Consider the following 19,154-nt stretch of genomic DNA (forward strand, 5'->3'; position numbering starts at 1 on the left):
GTCAGCGGGAAAAACAACCTTAACTTGACAATGGCATAACCACCGGTATCCTGGGAGTCTATTTTAACATGTAAAAATCCTTTGAGACCTCCCTTTTCCTTACCTCCCACAATATAATGTAATTAATACAATCAGCCACCCCTCACATTCCTGGGGCAGCAGCTCTTTCTGCCTAAGGGTCCTGTCCCTGTGCTTTAATAAACCACCATTTTGCACTAAAGATGTCTCAAGAATTCTTTCTTGGTCATAGGCTCCAGAATGCACCCCACAGAACCTCATCTATATTCCAAAACCTTATCCATTAATACTGATACTTTACCTGGAGTCTGGGGGAAAAAAAAAACCATGTAATTAAATATAATTTTAACATTTTAATTCCTTATTTGAAAATATTTCTACAGATCAAAAGGAAAAATCTTATACACAGAAACATGTTAACTTGACCCATGGATGGTTTTAGGGAATCTTCTATAACATTCTGAATTAGAATTTCAGTATGATTTTACAAACTTGCATGGTAAGAAACCAAAAAATTATGCTTTCTAATTTATATTAAACTTTCTACTTTTTGGATTCATTACAAGACCAGATGGCATTCAGCTCAGGTCTTAGCAACACTAAAATAAAACTAGCTAACTTATTAATTTCTTGGTTACTTCTAACAGTTTCTCTGAGCTAGATTTTGTTCTAACACAAAAAATTTTCAATTTAGAAAACAAAGCTGGGGTCCTCGCAATAGGAAGAATGTCAATAAAATAAAAACAAATAAATCTTCAAAGATACCACTGTGGTAGAAAGGGAAGACATTTTAATATGAATCTGTTCCAATATAAACCCAGCTTTTAATCAATAGTTTTTAAAAAATCAGTAAGTAGCTTCAGTTACTACAAGCACATTAAAACAAACACATACCCGACAACCGAAACAATCTTTTACAGCCTTGAAAAAGAACAAAGTAGTAAGTCTCACACTTCCTGATATGAAAACTTACTACAAAGCTACAGTAAGAAAAACAGTATGGTAACTGACATAAAGATAGATATATACTCATCACCAAATTCATCAAGTTGTATACATTAAATATGTACAGCTTTTCGTATGTCAATCACACATCAATAAAGTCATTAAAAAAAAGACAGACATATAGATAGACCAATGAAACTGAATAGAGTCAAGAAATAAACTGCCTAACATATATGGTCAAATGATTTTCAACAAGGGTGCCAATACCAGTTACTGGGGAATGGAGAGTCTTTTCTACATGATGCTAGAAGCACTGAATATCCACATGCAAAAGAATGAATTTGGACACTTACAGCATATACAAAAATTAACCTAAAATAGATCAAGCACCTAAACTTAAGGCCTAAAACTATAAAACTCCTGGAAAAAAACATAGGGCAAAAGCTTCATGACATTAGATCTGGCAATGATTTCTTGGATATGATACTAAAGCACAGGCAAAAAAAGGAAAAGGTAGAAAAATTAGACTTTTGTACAACAAGATATCTAATAAGGGATTAATACCCAGAATAAAGAACCAAAAAACAAACAGCACAATAAATAAATAAATAAATAATACAAAATTTAAAAAACAAACAAACAGCACAATTTAAAAATAGGCAAAGAACTTGAACAGATACCTAAAAAAGATATACATATGGCCAAAACCAACATGAAAAGATGTTTAATTTCACTGATTATCAGGGAACTCAAAACTATAATGAGATACTACATTATACACATTAAGGTAACTATTAACTTAAAAAAAAAAAAAAGCAGCAGCATAAAATCACAAGTGTTGACAAGGATGTAGAGAAATAGGAATGCAATTCCCACATTGCTGATGGGAATGCAAAATGGTATAGCTGCTATGGAAAATGGCACAGTTAATTTCCTCAAAAAATTCCACATAGAATTACCATATATGCAGAAATTCTGTTTCTGGCTATATACTCAAAAGAAGTAAAGCAGAGACTCAAACAGATTATTTGTATACCCATGTTCACAGTGGCATTATTCACGATAGCTAAAATGTAGAAGCAATATGAATGCCCATCAATTGCTGCCTGGATAAATAAAATGTGGTATATACATAATTGGAATATCATTCATTCTTAAAAAGGAAGGAAATTCTGACATATGCTACAATATGAATGAACCTTAGAGACCTTATGCCAAGGGAAATAACCCAGACACAAAAGGACAAATATGGGGTGAATCCATTACAGGAGATTCCTGGTGTAATCAAATTCATAGAAACAAAAGTAGAATGGGGGTGGGGAGGGGAGTTAGTGTTTAAGAGATACAGAATTTCAGTCAATGCCTTTAACTGTACACTTATAAGTGGTTAAGAGGGTAAATTTCATATTATGTGTTTTTCATCACAGTTAAAAAATTTTAAAGAGGTTACAGTGCTAAATTTATGTTATGTTTACTTTATCACAATAAAAAAATGAAAAGAGTAGTATACATTTAGTTACCACCTCTTCATCCCCCCCTTACCTTTACCTCTGGGTGATCTCAATATTAGTAATGATCTCTATATTAATAATTGTTGATAACATTCTAATGAGTTACCTTATTTAAAAAAAAATCCAATACATACCAAAATGATCACTTTTATCTTATAAGGATTTAATCTTGGTAACCCAAGGAAATACTTCTTGTCTAGAGGTCTAAGTCTAGCTGGTAATGAAATGGCCTAAAACACTGCTGGCATTCTGGCCTCTGTGGATTAATTTTAAGCTGAAAACTATCTTTCTTCTAAGTCATGACTGACTCTAACTCAGCCTGGGCTGAGTCATAAATTCTGAATATAAATTAATCAAAAGAATAATATCCATTTTTTCCTTTTTAAATAAAAAAAGAAGTGCCCATTTCCCTTTCTAAAAGCTTAATTTATTAATTCCACATTCATGTCAACACAGAAATGCCTACATACCATGTTTTAGTTACTATTCTAGCTAGCAGTCTGATTTAGTCGATAGAAAAGTAGACACTGTCCCTGCTCTTCTGAGGCCGACAGTGCACAGGGAGAAACAGACATTATATAAACACGCCTACCAGGAAATGCCAGGCATATAAGTGGAATAATCACCATGAGGGAAGACAATTAAGGCTTCATGAGAGACTAACAGAAGAGATCCAGAAGAGATGGAGAGATCAGAAAATGCTGGGAGCCCAGTGACATCTGAGCTGAGACCTAAGGAATAAAAGTATGCTAGCTAGGCCCAAAGAAAGTACTTGGTAAGGGCAAAGGTCCTAAGCCAAAGAGGGGGAAAAAAAGGAATAAAAAAAGTGAGGACTTCTACTTTGGGGCAGATAGAAGTATTCTTCACTACTCCTCCTGCTAAGTACAACTAAAAGCCACTGACAGTATACATAAAACAAACATAAGAAAACTCTGAAGGGTAGAAAGAAGAAAACAGACTCACCAGGGACCCCAGGACCCTAAGGAGCAACACGGTGGTGAGTTCCCAGGGATCCCTCTTTACCTCGTATGCGTCAGACTAAGGGCTGAGGAAGCAGAACCAGAAATGCCAATGGGCACAAGCAAAAATCAACCAGAAAAGCCTGCTCTCCAGCCAAAGGCCAGCACAGGGGAGGCCTAGCAAGACCAAACTTTTGGACACTCTAGACTAATGCAGCAGAAATCCCAGGGCCCCATCCCCTGCACACCAGCAAATCCCTCGGGGAGCCCTGGCTGCAAGAACAGCCCCAGAGGCCAGGGAGTCTCCCAAATTAAGGGAGAGGAGCCAGGCCCTGGCTAGCCAATGCTAAGACATCACTGAACACAAAAGAAAGCAGTGGCAATGGCAATATACACAACACTGGACTGGCCAGAAATCTAGAGAAAGTGAAGGCAAAATCAAGAGGTGGGCAGTGAACACATCCAGCATTGCTCAGAAGCTGGCAATGTAACACCCAGATCTGGCTTGAGGTAGAGGTCTGCTCAAGTTTGGGGAAGAGATGGTTTTCAGGGTTTCCATTTCCTTGTCTTTCAAGACATATACTGCTCTTGCTCTGGTTCCCACTTTACCAAGAAATCTAATAAACCAATTTCACTTTAATACCAACTGTTACAGTCATTGAGAAAGATGGTAAATTATTGGGAAAGATGGTAAATTTACCTTATGGTAAATTAACTGCCTGGCATTCTGGTCAGTCCTTTGTGAGACTCATTAGTTTTAAATGTAAGTCATCTCCAAAAGCCTAATTAACTCTGGATGTACTGGCAAAGTTAAGGGCCATATCAAGAAGGTATGCTATGAGCCTGGGCAGCTGGCCATCCCCTAAGATACCTGTTTTGATCTCTCACACAGGTAAGAAATCAGCATTACAAATAGCTCTCCAAAATCCTATTCAACTCTCAAAATTCAAAACATACCTACTTTTATCTGCTAGATCCATTCCCTTTCCCTCCTACTCACTGCTCTCTAAAATCATTCTCCAAATGCACTCCGCATATAGCATCTACCATGAACACAGATTCCTATTAAATACACAGAAAGAGCAAATACAGCAAAGCACAATCTAGTTCTTCAGCCACTACTGGAAATGTACAAGTTCATAGTTTCATTTCTAGTCAGCCTTCAGGCCTAAGGCCTTAGGCCACTCTATAATCCTGCTAAATTCTGTTTTAATAAATTTCCACAACTGTTCTATTTTTTAAATATCTAAAAATGAAAGGTCACAATATTCCAGACAATAATAATCACTAGCAATAAAAAAATTCCTGCAAATTCTTCCCTTTGCAATTGGTCAGTGCTGAATTTTCCAAAATGTTACAGTAAAGCCATATTGAGAAACATGATAAAATGAAAACCTAAAAAGTATACAGACAGGGGCACCTGGGTGGCTCAGTGGGTTAAGCCACTTGCCTTCAGCTAGGGTCACAGTCTCAGGATCCTGGGATAGAGCTGCATTGGGCTCTCGGCTCAGCGGGGAGCCTGCTTCCCCCAACCTCGCACCCCCCCCCGCCCTGCCGCCTGCCTCTCTGCCTACTTGTGACCTCTCTGTCAAATAAATAAATAAAATCATAAAAAAAAAAAAAAGTACCCAGACAGACCACTTGTACTTTGTATGTGAAATTATGAGTCTTCTTACTATATGTTACATTTTGGTGTTTTAGAGTTTCACAATGAATTTCACACCTATTGCTAATGAGATTTAAATTGTTAATCAAAAAGCATTTCTTACAATTTCCAATTTCTTAAATTTCCAATTTAAGAAAGTGGAAATGACAGATCCCTAGAAGAAACTTAAAAAATATTAAATTTACAGAATTCTTTTTCAAATAGGATTTATCTACTCAGCACTGGACAGGTCAGTACAACAGCTAGAAAGGTCACTTCCCCATGTGCACCATGGGGACTTTCTCATACCTGGGAAACAACCAGAAACGCACAGCCTCAAACCTCATGGCTTTCCATTACCTGACGCAGGAAATGGATGTCACTAAATTGCTAGTCATTGACAGTTGGGGACATCACTGCTTTAGGTCATCTCTGTTTTAACTGAGGCATCTGATGTGGAGACTATTTAAAACATTTAAATTTTCACTTACCTCCACTGCTACTACAATCAAAATGAGGTCCAATTTTGACTCCGGGAAGAGGGCGTTCACTTGTGGTGACATTCCAATTAAAGCACAGTTGGTCACCACAGATATAACACTCATTGTTTCAAAAGCCAACTGAAAGAAAAAACAATGTGAAATTAAAAACCACAATGACCTCTTCCATATTTCCTCATCCTTTTTTTGTATTATCTAAAATCAAAGGAAAAGCCTTTCCCTTATTCTAAATATTCCAAGTACATTTTAAGCTTTTTCTCTATAATGCTGTGATTTTCTTTAAAATCAGCTTTAAAAAGCCACACTGTTACAAGGTATTTTACCTTGTAAAATAGATACTTATGGCTTGGATATCCAAAGCAGTATGTTCTACCTTCCCAACTGGAGGTGGCCAGGGACCTGAAAATTTGGAATACATCCTAGAGGAGTACGCTGTTAAAGTGACTCTACTCATATCTACAGGGAACCTAAGTGGGGCCACCAGAAAAAATGTTTCACTTTCAAAAACAGTCAGGTATGATTTCAAATAGAATTTATTTTGTGACTGCCCTACTTTGACACATCACACACATCTGGTTCAACTATACCTGAGGCACCATAACAGTGATCCTTTTCTAGTGGCATTTATTTGTGGGACTTCAAGGAAAATACAGATGCCCCCACTCAGCTACTTAACAGAGTGATCCAAGGTCCCATGAGGAATCTCATGGAGCACACTACAAGTACTGACTGTGGAAATGTTGTGACCACCACTTGGTCACTCTTTCTTTCCTTTAACATGTAACACGTGACCGCTACTTAATTACTTAACCACCAGGAATGGGAGATAGGCCTGTAGTTACAGAATGAAGAAGTCATTGGGGGGGGGGGGGGGGTGCCTGGGTGGCTCAGTAGGTTAAGCAACTGCCTTGGGTTCACATGATGCTGAAGTCCCAGGATCAAGTCCCAAGTTGGGCTCCCTGATAGGCAGCGAGTCTGCTTCTCCCGCTGACCTCACTCCTCTCATACTCTCTCTTTCTCTCTCTCTCAAATAAATGAATAAAATCTTAAAAAAAAAAAAACCATGGGGATGAAAGGCACAGCATAGGGAATACAGTCAATGGTATTATAGTAGCAATGTATGGTGACAGATGGGCGCTAACTTGCAGTGAGCACAGCATAACATATAGCCTTATCTAATCACTACATTGCACACCTGAAACAAATATAACACTATGTGTCAACTGCATGTTACTTAAAAAAAAATCAGAAAAAAAGTCCCACTAATTCTAAGAAATGCAATTACTTTTAGAAACTAAAAATTTTTTTTTAATTTAAGATTTTATTCATTTGTCAGAGAGCGAGAGGGCACAAGCAGTGGGAGCAGCAGGCAGAAGGAGGAGCAAGCTCCCCACTGAGCAAGAAGCCCGGGATCAAGACCTGAACTGAAGGCAAACGTTTAACCAAATGAGCCACCAAGGTGTCCCAGAAATTAAAATTTTAAAAGAAGCAAAATGAAACATGATTGGATCCAAACTTAGTATTGTTTCATGGAGAATTTCTGCCATCTTTTATTTTAGGAATCCTTGTGTAATCTATTTTTCCATAGTTTTCTTTACAACAAACCTACTCTGGACTTTGTTTACTTTCTCTTTAAATAAAGAAAAAGTGAAGAGTCTCCTTGCCCTTGTGTATCCCTTCCCTCCCTCACCAGCTCCTGTTCTCCCTACAAAATGATCACTATTATTTTCTTTTGTACCTCTCCAGACACTTTATATACAAATATAAACAAACTTGAATGTATATACCCTTAGTGTCAGGTCCCTTGCTTTTGTCACTAAATGTCTTGAAGAATATTCTATGTCAGATCTCAAAGAATGCCTTCATTCTTTGTCACAACTGCTTAAATATTTTATTGCATAGATGTACCAGAACTTATTTTACTATTTCCTTATTGGTAGGCATTAGCTGCTGTTACAAACAATGCTCCAATTAGTTATCATGTAAATACATGATTTAACAAGTGTGGAATTATGATAAATTCCTAAACATGGATTACCTGAGTCAAAGGTACAATGCATTCATAATTTTGATAAATAATGCCAAGCTGCATGCACTCCTGTCAGTAGCATATAAGAGTGCCTGGCTTCCTTCACTTTTAATACATTTATCAAAAAATGTGATTTTTCAAATACAGCAATATTGAGTTAAATTTGTGTGATAAATTGCATTCATCGAAGGTATACACTTTATTGTTTTGATACTTGTATTTACCTGTAAAATCACTACCACAAAATACAGAATATTTCCACCTCCCCTCAAAAGATTCCGCACAACCCTTTGTAATCCAACCTTCTCTTCAAACCTGGCCCCAAACACTAATCTGCCTTTTGTCATTATGAATTAGTTTGTATGCTCTAGAATGTCATATAATTGAAGTCATATACTGTATGATTTGCATATTTTTTTGGTGAAGTACTTCTTCAAATCATTATCCATGTTTTAATTGGCTAAAATGCCTCATTGAGTTTTAAGAGCTCTTAATCTGAATACGAGTCCTCTGGAAGACATGTGTTTATGAATATTTTCTCCCATTCTGAGTCCTGTCCTTTTATCTTGTAATTTTAGAAGAGCAAACTTTTCCCCCCTCATCTGGAGACCTAGTTATTTCAATGCTATTAATGGATAGTTGTTTCCTCTACTAAACTGAGATTTCACCATATCATATAATGCATTTCTGGACTTTTTATTCTGTTCCACTGGTGTGATTGTCTACTAATGCACCAGTACTGCATTACTTTAATAACTGAAGTTATATAGTAAGTATTAATATGTGGTAAGTGTCCTTATTTTTCTTTAGAATTTTCTTGCTATTTTATTTCATTTATTTTTCCCTGTGAATTTGACAATAAGTTTACCTAGTTAAAAGAAAAACTTTGGCTGGGATTTGTGAATTAATTTTTAGGTTAATTTATAAATTTGTAAATTAAAGGAGAACTGATCTATTACAAGTACTGAGTCTTCCTTTTATTCCAAGTACTGAGTCAGTTAGCTATTACTACATAACCAACCACCCCAAACTCTGTGACTTCAAACAGCCATTTTTTAAAACTCCTCATTCTGTGGATGGACAATTTAGGATGTGCTCATCCAAGCAGTTCTGGTCTCAGCTGACTTTGACTGGATATGCTCATATACTTGAGGTCAGCTAGGGACCTCACTGATAAACTGGAGGTATCACTGGCCTTATTATGCTACTTAGAACTTCTAGTACTATGTTCAATAAGGGTAGTGAGAGTGGATTTCCTTGCACTGTTCCTAATCTTATAAGGAGAGCATTCAGTCTTTCACCAAGAAGTATGATGCTAGCTTTAGATTTTTTAAAAAAATAGATGTTCCTTACCAAGTTAAAGAAATACCCCCATTTCTATTTTTCTGAGTCTTCAAAAATGAATATTGGATTCTGTCAAATGTTTTATATCTATTGATTGATATAACCATGTTGACTATGAATATGGTAGATTATATTGAACCCAGCTGGAATCCCTGGACTAAATCCTACTTGTCATGGTCCATACCTTTTTTTATAGATTGCTGAATTATATTTGCTAACAGTTTATTAAGATGTTTTATATATTTATTCACATGGGATTTTGGTTTGTTGTTTTCCTTTTTCATACTCTCTCTGGTTTTCTATCACACTGATACCAGCTCCATAAAGTGAATTGGGAAATACTCCCATGTCCTGTTCCTAAAAGAAATTGTATAAAATCAGTGTTAATTTTCTTTAAATTAGAATTTGCCAGTAAAATCATTTGGGCCAGAGCATCTCTTTTTTGGAAATTTGTAACTACAGATTCAATTTCCTTACAGTTATGGAGCTACTCAAATTATCTACTTCACATTGGGTGAGTTGTGGTAGTCTGTGTTTTGGAAGAATTGGTCCATTTTATCCAAGTTGTCAAATTTGTATGTAGAGAGATGCTTGTGTGGCTCAGTTGGTTAAGCGTCTGCCTTCGGCTCAGGTCATGATCCCAGGGTCCTGGGATCAAGTCCCACACCAGGCTCCTTGCTCAGCAGGAAGCCTGCTTTTCCTTCTCCCTCTATTAATGAATAAATAAAATCTTTTTAAAAAATTTGTATGTGTAGAGTTGCTTGTAATAGTCCCTTTTATACTTTTGATATCTGAAGGGTCTGTAGTGATATCTGCTGTTTCACTTTTATAATGGTTGTTTCTTCTTTCTTGCTTTAGTCCTGCTGGAGGTTTATCAACTATATTGCTCTTTCCAAAGAATCAACTCTTTAATTTCATTAATCTTCTCTATTATTTTTCTGGTTTTCATTTCATTGACTTGTACTCTATTATTTTATTCTTTCTGCTTCTGTTGGTTTTCTTTGTCTCCAGTTTCCTAAGTAGGAGTTTAGATTACTGTTTGTAACATTTTCCTCTTTTCCAATGTATGCATTTAATGCTACAAATTTCCCTGTCACCACAGTTTTAGCTATGTCTCACCAACTTTGATATGCTGTCTTTTCGTTTTCAGTGTCTTCTGAGTTCACTTGACACTTTCTTTTGACTCCATGATTATTTAAGAAATGTGTCATTTAGTCTTCAAGTATTTAGATATTTCCCTGTTATCGTTCTGTTATTGATTTCTAGTTTAATTCTACTGTAGTCAGAGACATACTATATATGATTTCAATTTCTAAAGTTTGTTTCCCCAGTTTGAATGTTCTGTAAGGACTTGAAATGTGTACCCTACTATTGTTGAGCAGAGTGCTCTGTAACACGGATTAGATTGTTATCTGATGACGGTGATGGTGCTGAGTTCTTCCATACCCTTGTAGACTTTCTAGCTCTTGTTCTGTCAACTGTTGAGAGAGGAATGTTGACGTCTCCAACCATCACTGTGAATTTATCTATTTCTCCTTTTAGTTCTATAAATTTGGGGTTCACATAATTTTAAAATTTTGTTGCTCAAGGCATATACATTAAGATTGCTATGTCTTATTGGTAATTTTACCCTTTTATCAACATAGAATGTTCCTCTCTGTTAATTTCTTTTTGTTCTGAAGTCTACTTTATCTGATACTATTATAACCACTCTTGCTTTCTTCCAATTAACAGATCTATACATGGGTTTTTTTTTTCTTTGTCCTTTTACCTTTACCCTGCTTATAGCATTATGTTTGAACTCAATTTCTTACAGACAGCATATAGTTGGGTTATGTGTTTTAATCCACTCTGCCAATATCAGTCTTTAACTGGTATCTTTAGACTTTTTACAGTTAATATAATTATTGATATGTTAGGACTTTAGTTTGCTGTTTCTTTGTTTTCCATTTGTTCCTTCTGTTTTTTCATTTCTGTGTTTTACTTGTCATGCCTTATTGTGGGTTATTTGAACATCTTTTAGAACTACTTTTTGATTTATCTGTTTTTGAATGTATCTTTTTTGTAGCTTTGTAATGGTTGCTCTAGGTATTACATTACATACACATATGATTATATAGATATGCTTTATATATTACATATATTTCATATTATATTGTGTGTGCATCTATGTAGATCTTCCTTGATTGAAGTTATATCCAAAAAACCCACTATAAGTTTAAAATATTGTAAGACAAAAATGCATTTAATATAACCTAACTTACCGAATTATCATAATTTAGTCTAGCTTACCTTAAATGTACTCAGAACACTTAGATTAGACTATGGTTCAGCAATATCATCTAACACAAAGCCTACTTTATAATAAAGTGTTGAATATCTCATGTAATTTGTTAAACACTGTATTGAAAGTAAAAAACATAATGGTTGTGTGGGTACAGACAGTTCTAGGTGTATTGACTGTTGACCCTTATGACTATACAGCTTGCTGCCCAGAATCATGAGAGAGGATCATACTGCATACCACTGGCTTAGGAAAAGATCCAAATTAAAGATGAGGTATGATTTCTATTGAATACGTATTGTTTTCACACTGTTGTAAAGTCAAAAAATCGTAATTTGAACTATTGTAAGTTGGGGACCGTCTATAAATAATCAGTCTACTTGTGTCGTCATCTATTAGTTTGAGTGATATAAAGAAACCTCACCTCCTTTTACCTTTCTGTATAGTTTCTTAGTGTTGTCTCCACATATATTTAGAATCATTAGATAGTGTTATAATTTCTATTTCAATTGTCATATATAACTTTAGAGACTCAAGACAGGAAAAGTCTAATATGTTTACTTGTATTTTTGCTTACCATGGTTTTTCTTCCTAATGCTCCCAGGTCCCTTCTTTTATCATTTCCTTAAGTATAGAGAGTTTCTTTTAGCTATTCTTTTAGGATAGGTCTTCTGGCAACAAATTCTCTTAGTTTTCCTTCATCTAAGAGTGTCTTGATTTTCTTTTTAATCCTGAAGGATATTTTCTCTGAATATAGGATTCTGTATTAATGGAACTTTTCTTTAAGTGCTTAAAAGATACTATGCCACTTGACTCCAGCCTCCATGGTTTCTTTCTTTTTTTTTTTTTTTAAGATTTATTTACTTATTTGACAGACAGATATCACAAGTAGGCAGAGAGGCAGACAGAGAGAGAGAGGAGGAAGCAGGCTCCCTGCTGAGCAGAGAGCCCGATGTGGGGCTCGATCCCAGGACCCTGGGATCATGACCTGAGCCGAAAGCAGAGGCTTTAACCCACTGAGCCACCCAGGCACCCCAGCCTCCATGGTTTCTGATGAAAAACTGGCTGTCATTCTAATTGTCATCTCCTATAGTAGGTAACAAGTCATTTCTCTCCTGGTGCTTTCAAGTGTTTGTCTTTAGCTTTCATGTGTTTAGTTACAATGTGTTTGGCACAGACTTTTGGGGCTTATTCTATTTGCGATTCAATCAGTTTCTTGAATCTGTAGTTTTAGTTCTTTTACCAAATCAAAAAGTTTTGGCCATTATTACTTCAAATATTTTTTAGCCCCTCCTTTCTCCTTTCCTTCTGGAACACCAACAGCAAGAATGTTAGATTTTCTGTTAAAGTCATGCAGGTCTCTGAGGTTGTATTTACTTTGGCTATTTTTTGTCTGCTATTCAGATTGAATCATTTCTATTGCACTGTTTTCCAGTTTCTGATCTTTACTCCTTCCATTCTGCTCCTGCACTCATCCACTGAGTTTTTTTTTTTTTAATTTTATTTATTTATTTGACAGAAAGAGATCACAAGTAGGCAGAGAGGCGGGCAGAGAGAGGGGAAGGGAAGCAGGCTTCCTGAGAGAGCCAGATGCCAGGCTCGATCCCAGGACCCTGGGATCGTGACCTGAGCCGAAGGCAGAGGCTTTAACCCACTGAGCCACCCAGGTGCCCCTGAGTTTTTTATTTTAATTATATTTTCCACTTCTAAAATATCTATTTGCCTCTCCTTCATATCTTCTATTTCTTTGCTCAGATATTCTATTTTTCCATCTGTTTTAGATGTATTCATTCTATCAAAGCTGCTTTAGAATATTTGTCTGATATTTCTAACATCTGATACCTTGATTGTGGCATCTACTGACTATATCACCTTTTTTGGTGGAGGTAACATCCTGGTTTTTGGTATGATGATTTTTTAATAGAACCCTGGACATTTTGGGTGTTATAAGATTCTACATTTTATTTAAAACTTTTGTTTTAGTTGGTTCCTCTGACATCACTCCAGCAGGGAAAGAAGTGACATCTTGTTAGGTTGCCCATTTGGACATCACTGACACCCAAAGTGGGGGATGGTATCCTTATTATTACTGGACAGGGATCAGAGTCCTGGCTTCCCACTAACCTCCCCACTGGTATCTCTTTTGCTTGGAGCGGTACAAATGGCTCATGTGCACTCCTATGTGGCCTCTGCTGTGCTGGGTGGTGGTGAAATGTCTGACTCTCCATTAGGCTTTATCTGAGATCACTGCAGCAGAAACTAGAAAGGGAACCTCATTATTCCTGGGTAAGTGTGGAAGTCCAGGCTCCCCATGTGATCTGCATTGACACTGCAGTGGGAGGGCCTCTTTACCATCCAGAGGGTAAAATCCCAGCTGGCTACTTTCCTAGAAAACTATTAGAATTTTACGTCTGAAAGGGGTCATAAAAATTATAATTTACCTCCCCCGCCCCATCCCTAATTTTAAAAACAAGAAAAGCAAGGTCCAGAAGAAGTTAGTAACTATGTGAAGTCACACAGCTAGTTTGTGGCCAAAAAAATTAATAAATAAAAATAAACAGGATAACATCCAATTTTTCCAAATCTCTTCTGAGCACTTTTATTTTTAATCATAAGGTCCCATTTTGCTAATTTTTTCCCCCAAAGGAATAAATTTTTACCTGCCATACACCAATATTGGCTGAAGGTTCTGAGAATGGCCGTTTGAGGACTCTGCACATTTTTAAGGCATCTGAATTAACTTCAGTGAAGTTATTTAACACAGCAAAGGCAGCTGCTAATGGGTAAACGCAGGAGAAAAGGCTCACGTAACCAAACTGAAGGAATAATTCCAAGTAATCATCAAAGGTACCCTGAAAATGTAAACCGCAAGAAAAAAAAGGCATTGTTTTAATATCATATAACAGGAACAACGTTATACTACCCAAGACACTGGCCTCCAACCAAAAAAAAATCTCAGAATTCCTCTCAATTTCTTCTTCTCAACAACAGATTTTACATAAATTCAAAAGCAATTTTATATTTAAGTTCCTGAAAGAATGAAAAAATGACTTAGCTACTCATTTCATTGTGCCAAATCACTGAATTATTACATAATAACAGCAAAGCTAAAGATGTTTGCTCTTGATCAACTGAAAAGAAATGATTCAATATCACCATTAGAAATCTTATTAAGGAGGGCACATATTGCTTGGAGCACTGGGTGTGGTACATAAACAATGAATCTTAGAACACTGAAAAATTAAATTAAATTAAAAAAATCTTGCATGACTGCCCCCTCACACCATGGGTACCCCAGAATCTCAGTCCCTGACCTTCCAATAAAAAACTGAGGTGGTGATGATGTGGAAAACAAAGGCAAAAGAAAAATTATTAAATTTCCTCACTACTTACAGCCCATTGACAAGTCCTTAAAATAAGCAGAGTGACCTTCCTCTAAGAACTAAGCTGCCTCGACATTAATACTTTGCTAAGGGCAAAAGGCAACATCAGTCCCAAACCCCCAGAATGCTGTAAAGTCTACTTTAACGTAAAAATTCTTTTGGAAACTTCCTTTATCTCACCACTCTCCCCCCTCCCCGCCAAGATACATGTTGGCAATCATCCTCCAAGCATAAGATCCAAGTATATATATCTGAAGGGTCTAATGACTGAAGGCTTACTAAACAATGATGAATGGCCTTTTCTTAACAAGAGCTAGCCCCCTCAGGATCCTGAAAACCTTGTTTCCAAAATACATAGAAGGCTTATGCTATCCTTAACCCCCTTCCAATTTGCAAGTTTATAATGGGTCACTCCTCATCCCCTCCGTGCAGCTCTTTCTGCCCAGAGATCTTGTCCCCATGCTTTAATAAAACCACCTTTTTGCACTAAAGACATCTCAAAAATTCTTTCTTGGCTGTTGGCTTCGAAACTAATGTCTCTCCTGTATCAGTGATGTCAGTGAAAATGGAAGAGTAAGGACCTCCAGAACTTTGCCCCTCCATGAGAATAGAAAAGATAGCAAAATGTGTCAGAATCAATTTTTCGGGTACTCTGGAAATTAACCAAAGGCTTGTAGCAATTCTGGCTGCATACAGTCATAACAAACATCTCAATCTTCTGGCATTTTAAGTTATTCTAGTCTCATCTCCTACTCCCCAGCTCTGTAGAACATTAAAAAGAAAAACAAAAAACCAAAAACAGCATACACTCCCAGGACCAGAGGGAGCAAGGTGGGCCTGGAGATCTTTGAAAGCCTCACTCCCAAAGGGAAATCATTATATGACCTGTTTAGTAGGACCCTAGAAAACCTCACTCAAAAGGCTCATCTTTATTCAACTTCATCAAATCTCGTTGAGTGCTAAAGGCTTCTCCCTGGGTATGTCAGTTGAATTTTTAAACCTCAGTCTGCCTGAGGTAATGGATAGCAGTTGAGGCAAACAAGAGACTAGCCAGGGAGCTCAAAAGGGCAAGCTGAGGAAAGAGACATTCACAGGGGGTTGAAGAGTTCCAACATTTTCCTGGAAACCTAGACAACCAGGCACATGCCTAGGATCATGCATAATCTCAGGAAAGATCTTAGAAGGCTCTGTCTAAGATCTCACCTCTGCATAAGCAGGAAGGGAATGTTAAGGCACAGTTTTAAACCTCCTGGTTTAGTGCTGAAAGCATTCCCACAAAAAGAGAGACCTAAAGACATGTGATGAAGGACAGAAGCAGAAAAATGTTCACCTTTAGCCCTGTAGGTTGATCTATGGCCTGCATAAGTTTGATAAGGACCAAATTAAGTGCTTGTTGCTACATTCTTAAAGGATCTCAAGACTACCTGTACATCTCACTGATAGTTAATCTCAGTCAAATTGATTGATAAGCACAAGAAAAATTTGCAAAAGTAATGTCAAGACTAGAATTTGAAGAAACATTTACGATTTAACACTCCCTACATGTCCCTTCCCCCTTGAGTATTAAGCATATAACCACCAGACTCATTAAGCAAAAGTGCAACTTCTTCTGCCCAAAGGTCCTGTCCCTGCGGACAAGAAGCAATTCTTTCTTGACCGTTCACTTGCAGCCCCACATCAACATCTACATAACACTGAACTCAACAATAGAATACTCATTTTTCCCAAGTACACATGAAACATTCTTCAGGATAGATGAGATGTTAGATCGTAAAACAATTCTCAACAAATCTGAAAGGCTTACAAATCATACAAAATACTCTTTGACCACAATGGAATGAAAGTGGAAATCAATAACAGAGGGAAATTTGGGAAATTCACACATTGTATGGATATTAACCAACATACTACTAAAAAACAATAAGTCAAAGAAGAAATCATGAGAAAAATTAGAAAATACTAAAATGAATGAAAATTAAGATACAATATATCAAAACTTATAGGATGCTGTAAAAACAGAGCTCAGATAGAAGTTCATGGGTATAAAGGCTTTCATTAAAAAAAAAAAGGCAGATCTCAAAACAGCTAAAATTTTCCCCTTCGAATCTAGTAAAACAACAGTAAACTAAATCTAGAGCAAGCAAAAGGAAATACATAAACACAACAAAATTTGATAGATATATATATAATTTATATAATATATTTTAAGATTTTGTTTATTTGTCAGAGAGAGAGAGTGAGAGAGAGCACAAGCCGAGGGAGTAACAGGCAGAGGAAGAAGCAGGTTCTTCACTGAGTAAGGAGCCTGATGTGAGACTCAATTCCAGGACCCTGGAATCATGATCTGAGCCAAAGGCAGATGTTTAACTAACTGAGCCACCCAGAGATCCCTAAATATATATATCTTTATATAATTCTATAATAATCTCAATGGATACAGGAAAAAAAAAAAACCAAAATCTGATACCCTTTCATGATAAAAACACTCAACAAATTGTAATCATAGAGAATTTTCTCAAACTGATAAACAGCATCTATGAATCACCACAGCTAACATCATACTTAATGGTGAAAAATTAAAAGCTTCCCACCTAAGATCAGGAACAAGACAAGAATGTCTGCTCTTAACTCTGCTATTCAACACTGTCCTTAGGGTTCTGACCAGAACAATAAGGCAAAGAAAGAAATAAGAGCCATCCAGAACAAGAAAAAACGTAGAACTATTTCTATTTGCCAGGACATGATATTACATACCAAAAAACCCTAAGGAACTCCCCCCAAAAGATTATTAGGTCTAATTATAAGCAATCTAATAATAAACTTCAGTACAGTTGCAGGATATAAGATTAACCTACAAAAATCAGTGGTATTTCTAGAAACCAGCAATGAACAACCTCAAAATGAAATTTTTAAAAAATTCATTTATAGTAGTACCAAAAAGAATAAAACACTTAGGGGACACCTGGGTGGCTCAGTTGGTTGGGCCGCTGCCTTCAGCTCAGGTCATGATCCCAGGTTCCTGGGATCGAGCCCCAAATCGGGCTCCTTGCTCAGCAGGGAGTCTGCTTCTCTCTCTGCCTCTGCCTGCCACTCTGCCTGCTTATGCTCTCTCTCTGACAAATAAATAAATAAAATCTTAAAAAAAAAAAAAGAATAAAACACTTAGTAATATATTTAACAGAATGCAAGATTTGTACACTGAAAACCGCAAATCATTGCTGAAAGAAATTAAAGACTTAAATAAACAGAAAGACAATCCATGCTTACAGATTAGAAAACTTAATATTAAAACGGAAATACTCCCCAAATTGATGAATAGAGTCGATGCAATCAAACTTCCAACTGCATTTTTAAAAGAAATGCACAAGCTAATCCTAAAATCATAAGGAAATGTAAGGGACCCAGAATTGCCAAAACAATCTTGAAAAAAAACAAAGTTAGAGAAATTACATTTCCTGATTTGAAAACCTACTACTAAGCTACAGTAATCAGGACAGTGTAGTACCAGCATAAGGATAGACATGTAGAGGAATAGCACTGAGAGTCCAGAAACAAATCCATATATCTATAGACTTACAATTTTCAACAAATGTGTGAAGATCCTTCAATGAAGAAAAAAATGATTTTTTTAAAAACAAATGGTGGTAGGACAGCTGGATATCCACATGCAAAAGAATGAATCTGGACTCCTTCCTCATACTATCTACAAAAATTAATTCAAAATGGGTCAGACCTAAATGTAAAAGCTAAGTCTATAAAATTCTTAGCACAAAACACAGGAGTAAGTAAATCTTCCTGTGTTTAGATAAGGCAATGGTTTCTTAGAGATGACAGCAAAAGAACAAGCATCAAAAAAAGAGAGAAATCTGACTCCATCAAAATTAAAAACTTTTATGCATCAAAGGACACTCAAGAAAATAAGCTAACCCACAGAACGATAAGAAATATTTGCAAATCATATAGCTGATAAGAAATTTATATTCAGGGGCATCTGAGTGGCTCAGTCAGTTAAGCAGCCAACTCTTGATTTCAGCTCAGGTCATGATCTCATGATGATGAGACTGAGCCCTGATCAGGTTCTGTGCTAGGTAGGGAGACTGCTTAAGATTTTCTCTCTCCCACCATCTCTGCCCCTCTCTCCATCCCTCTCACACTCGCTCTTTAAACAAAAAAGAAAGAAAGAAATTTATATTAGAATATATGAAGAATTTTTGCAATGAAATAATAAAAAGACACATAATCCAATGAAAAATGGGCAAAGAATATGAATATGTACTTCCCCAAAGAAGAGACAAAATGGTCAAAAAAGCACATGAAAAGATGATCAGTATCTTTAGGCATTAAGAAAATGCAAATCAGAGGTGCCTGGGTCGCTCAGTGGGTTAAAGCCTCTGTCTTCTGCTCAGGTCATGATCCCAGGGTCCTGGGATGGAGCCCTGCATTGGGCTTTCTGCTCAGCAAGGAGCCCACTTCCCTTCCTCTCTCTCTGCCTACTTAGTATTTCTGTCAAATAAATAAATAAAATCTTAAAAAGAA

General features: G+C 36.5%; 1 protein-coding gene across 4 annotated transcripts in view; it reads right to left on the minus strand.

Annotated features, from left to right (window-relative positions):
• ANO10 (anoctamin 10) overlaps positions 1-19,154 on the minus strand; it is a 234,543-nt gene that overhangs the window by 164,418 nt on the left and 50,971 nt on the right. For all 4 annotated transcript variants that reach the window (XM_059390695.1, XM_059390696.1, XM_059390694.1 and 1 more), the window contains 2 exons: positions 13,896-14,087; positions 5,570-5,698 (listed from right to left, as the gene is read on the minus strand). In XM_059390695.1, the coding sequence (XP_059246678.1) occupies positions 5,570-5,698; positions 13,896-14,087 (321 nt within the window). The remainder of the gene's footprint in view (positions 1-5,569; positions 5,699-13,895; positions 14,088-19,154) is intronic.

The sequence above is a fragment of the Mustela nigripes genome, chromosome 2, assembly GCF_022355385.1.
Source record: "Mustela nigripes isolate SB6536 chromosome 2, MUSNIG.SB6536, whole genome shotgun sequence".
Classification (NCBI taxonomy): domain Eukaryota; kingdom Metazoa; phylum Chordata; class Mammalia; order Carnivora; family Mustelidae; genus Mustela; species Mustela nigripes.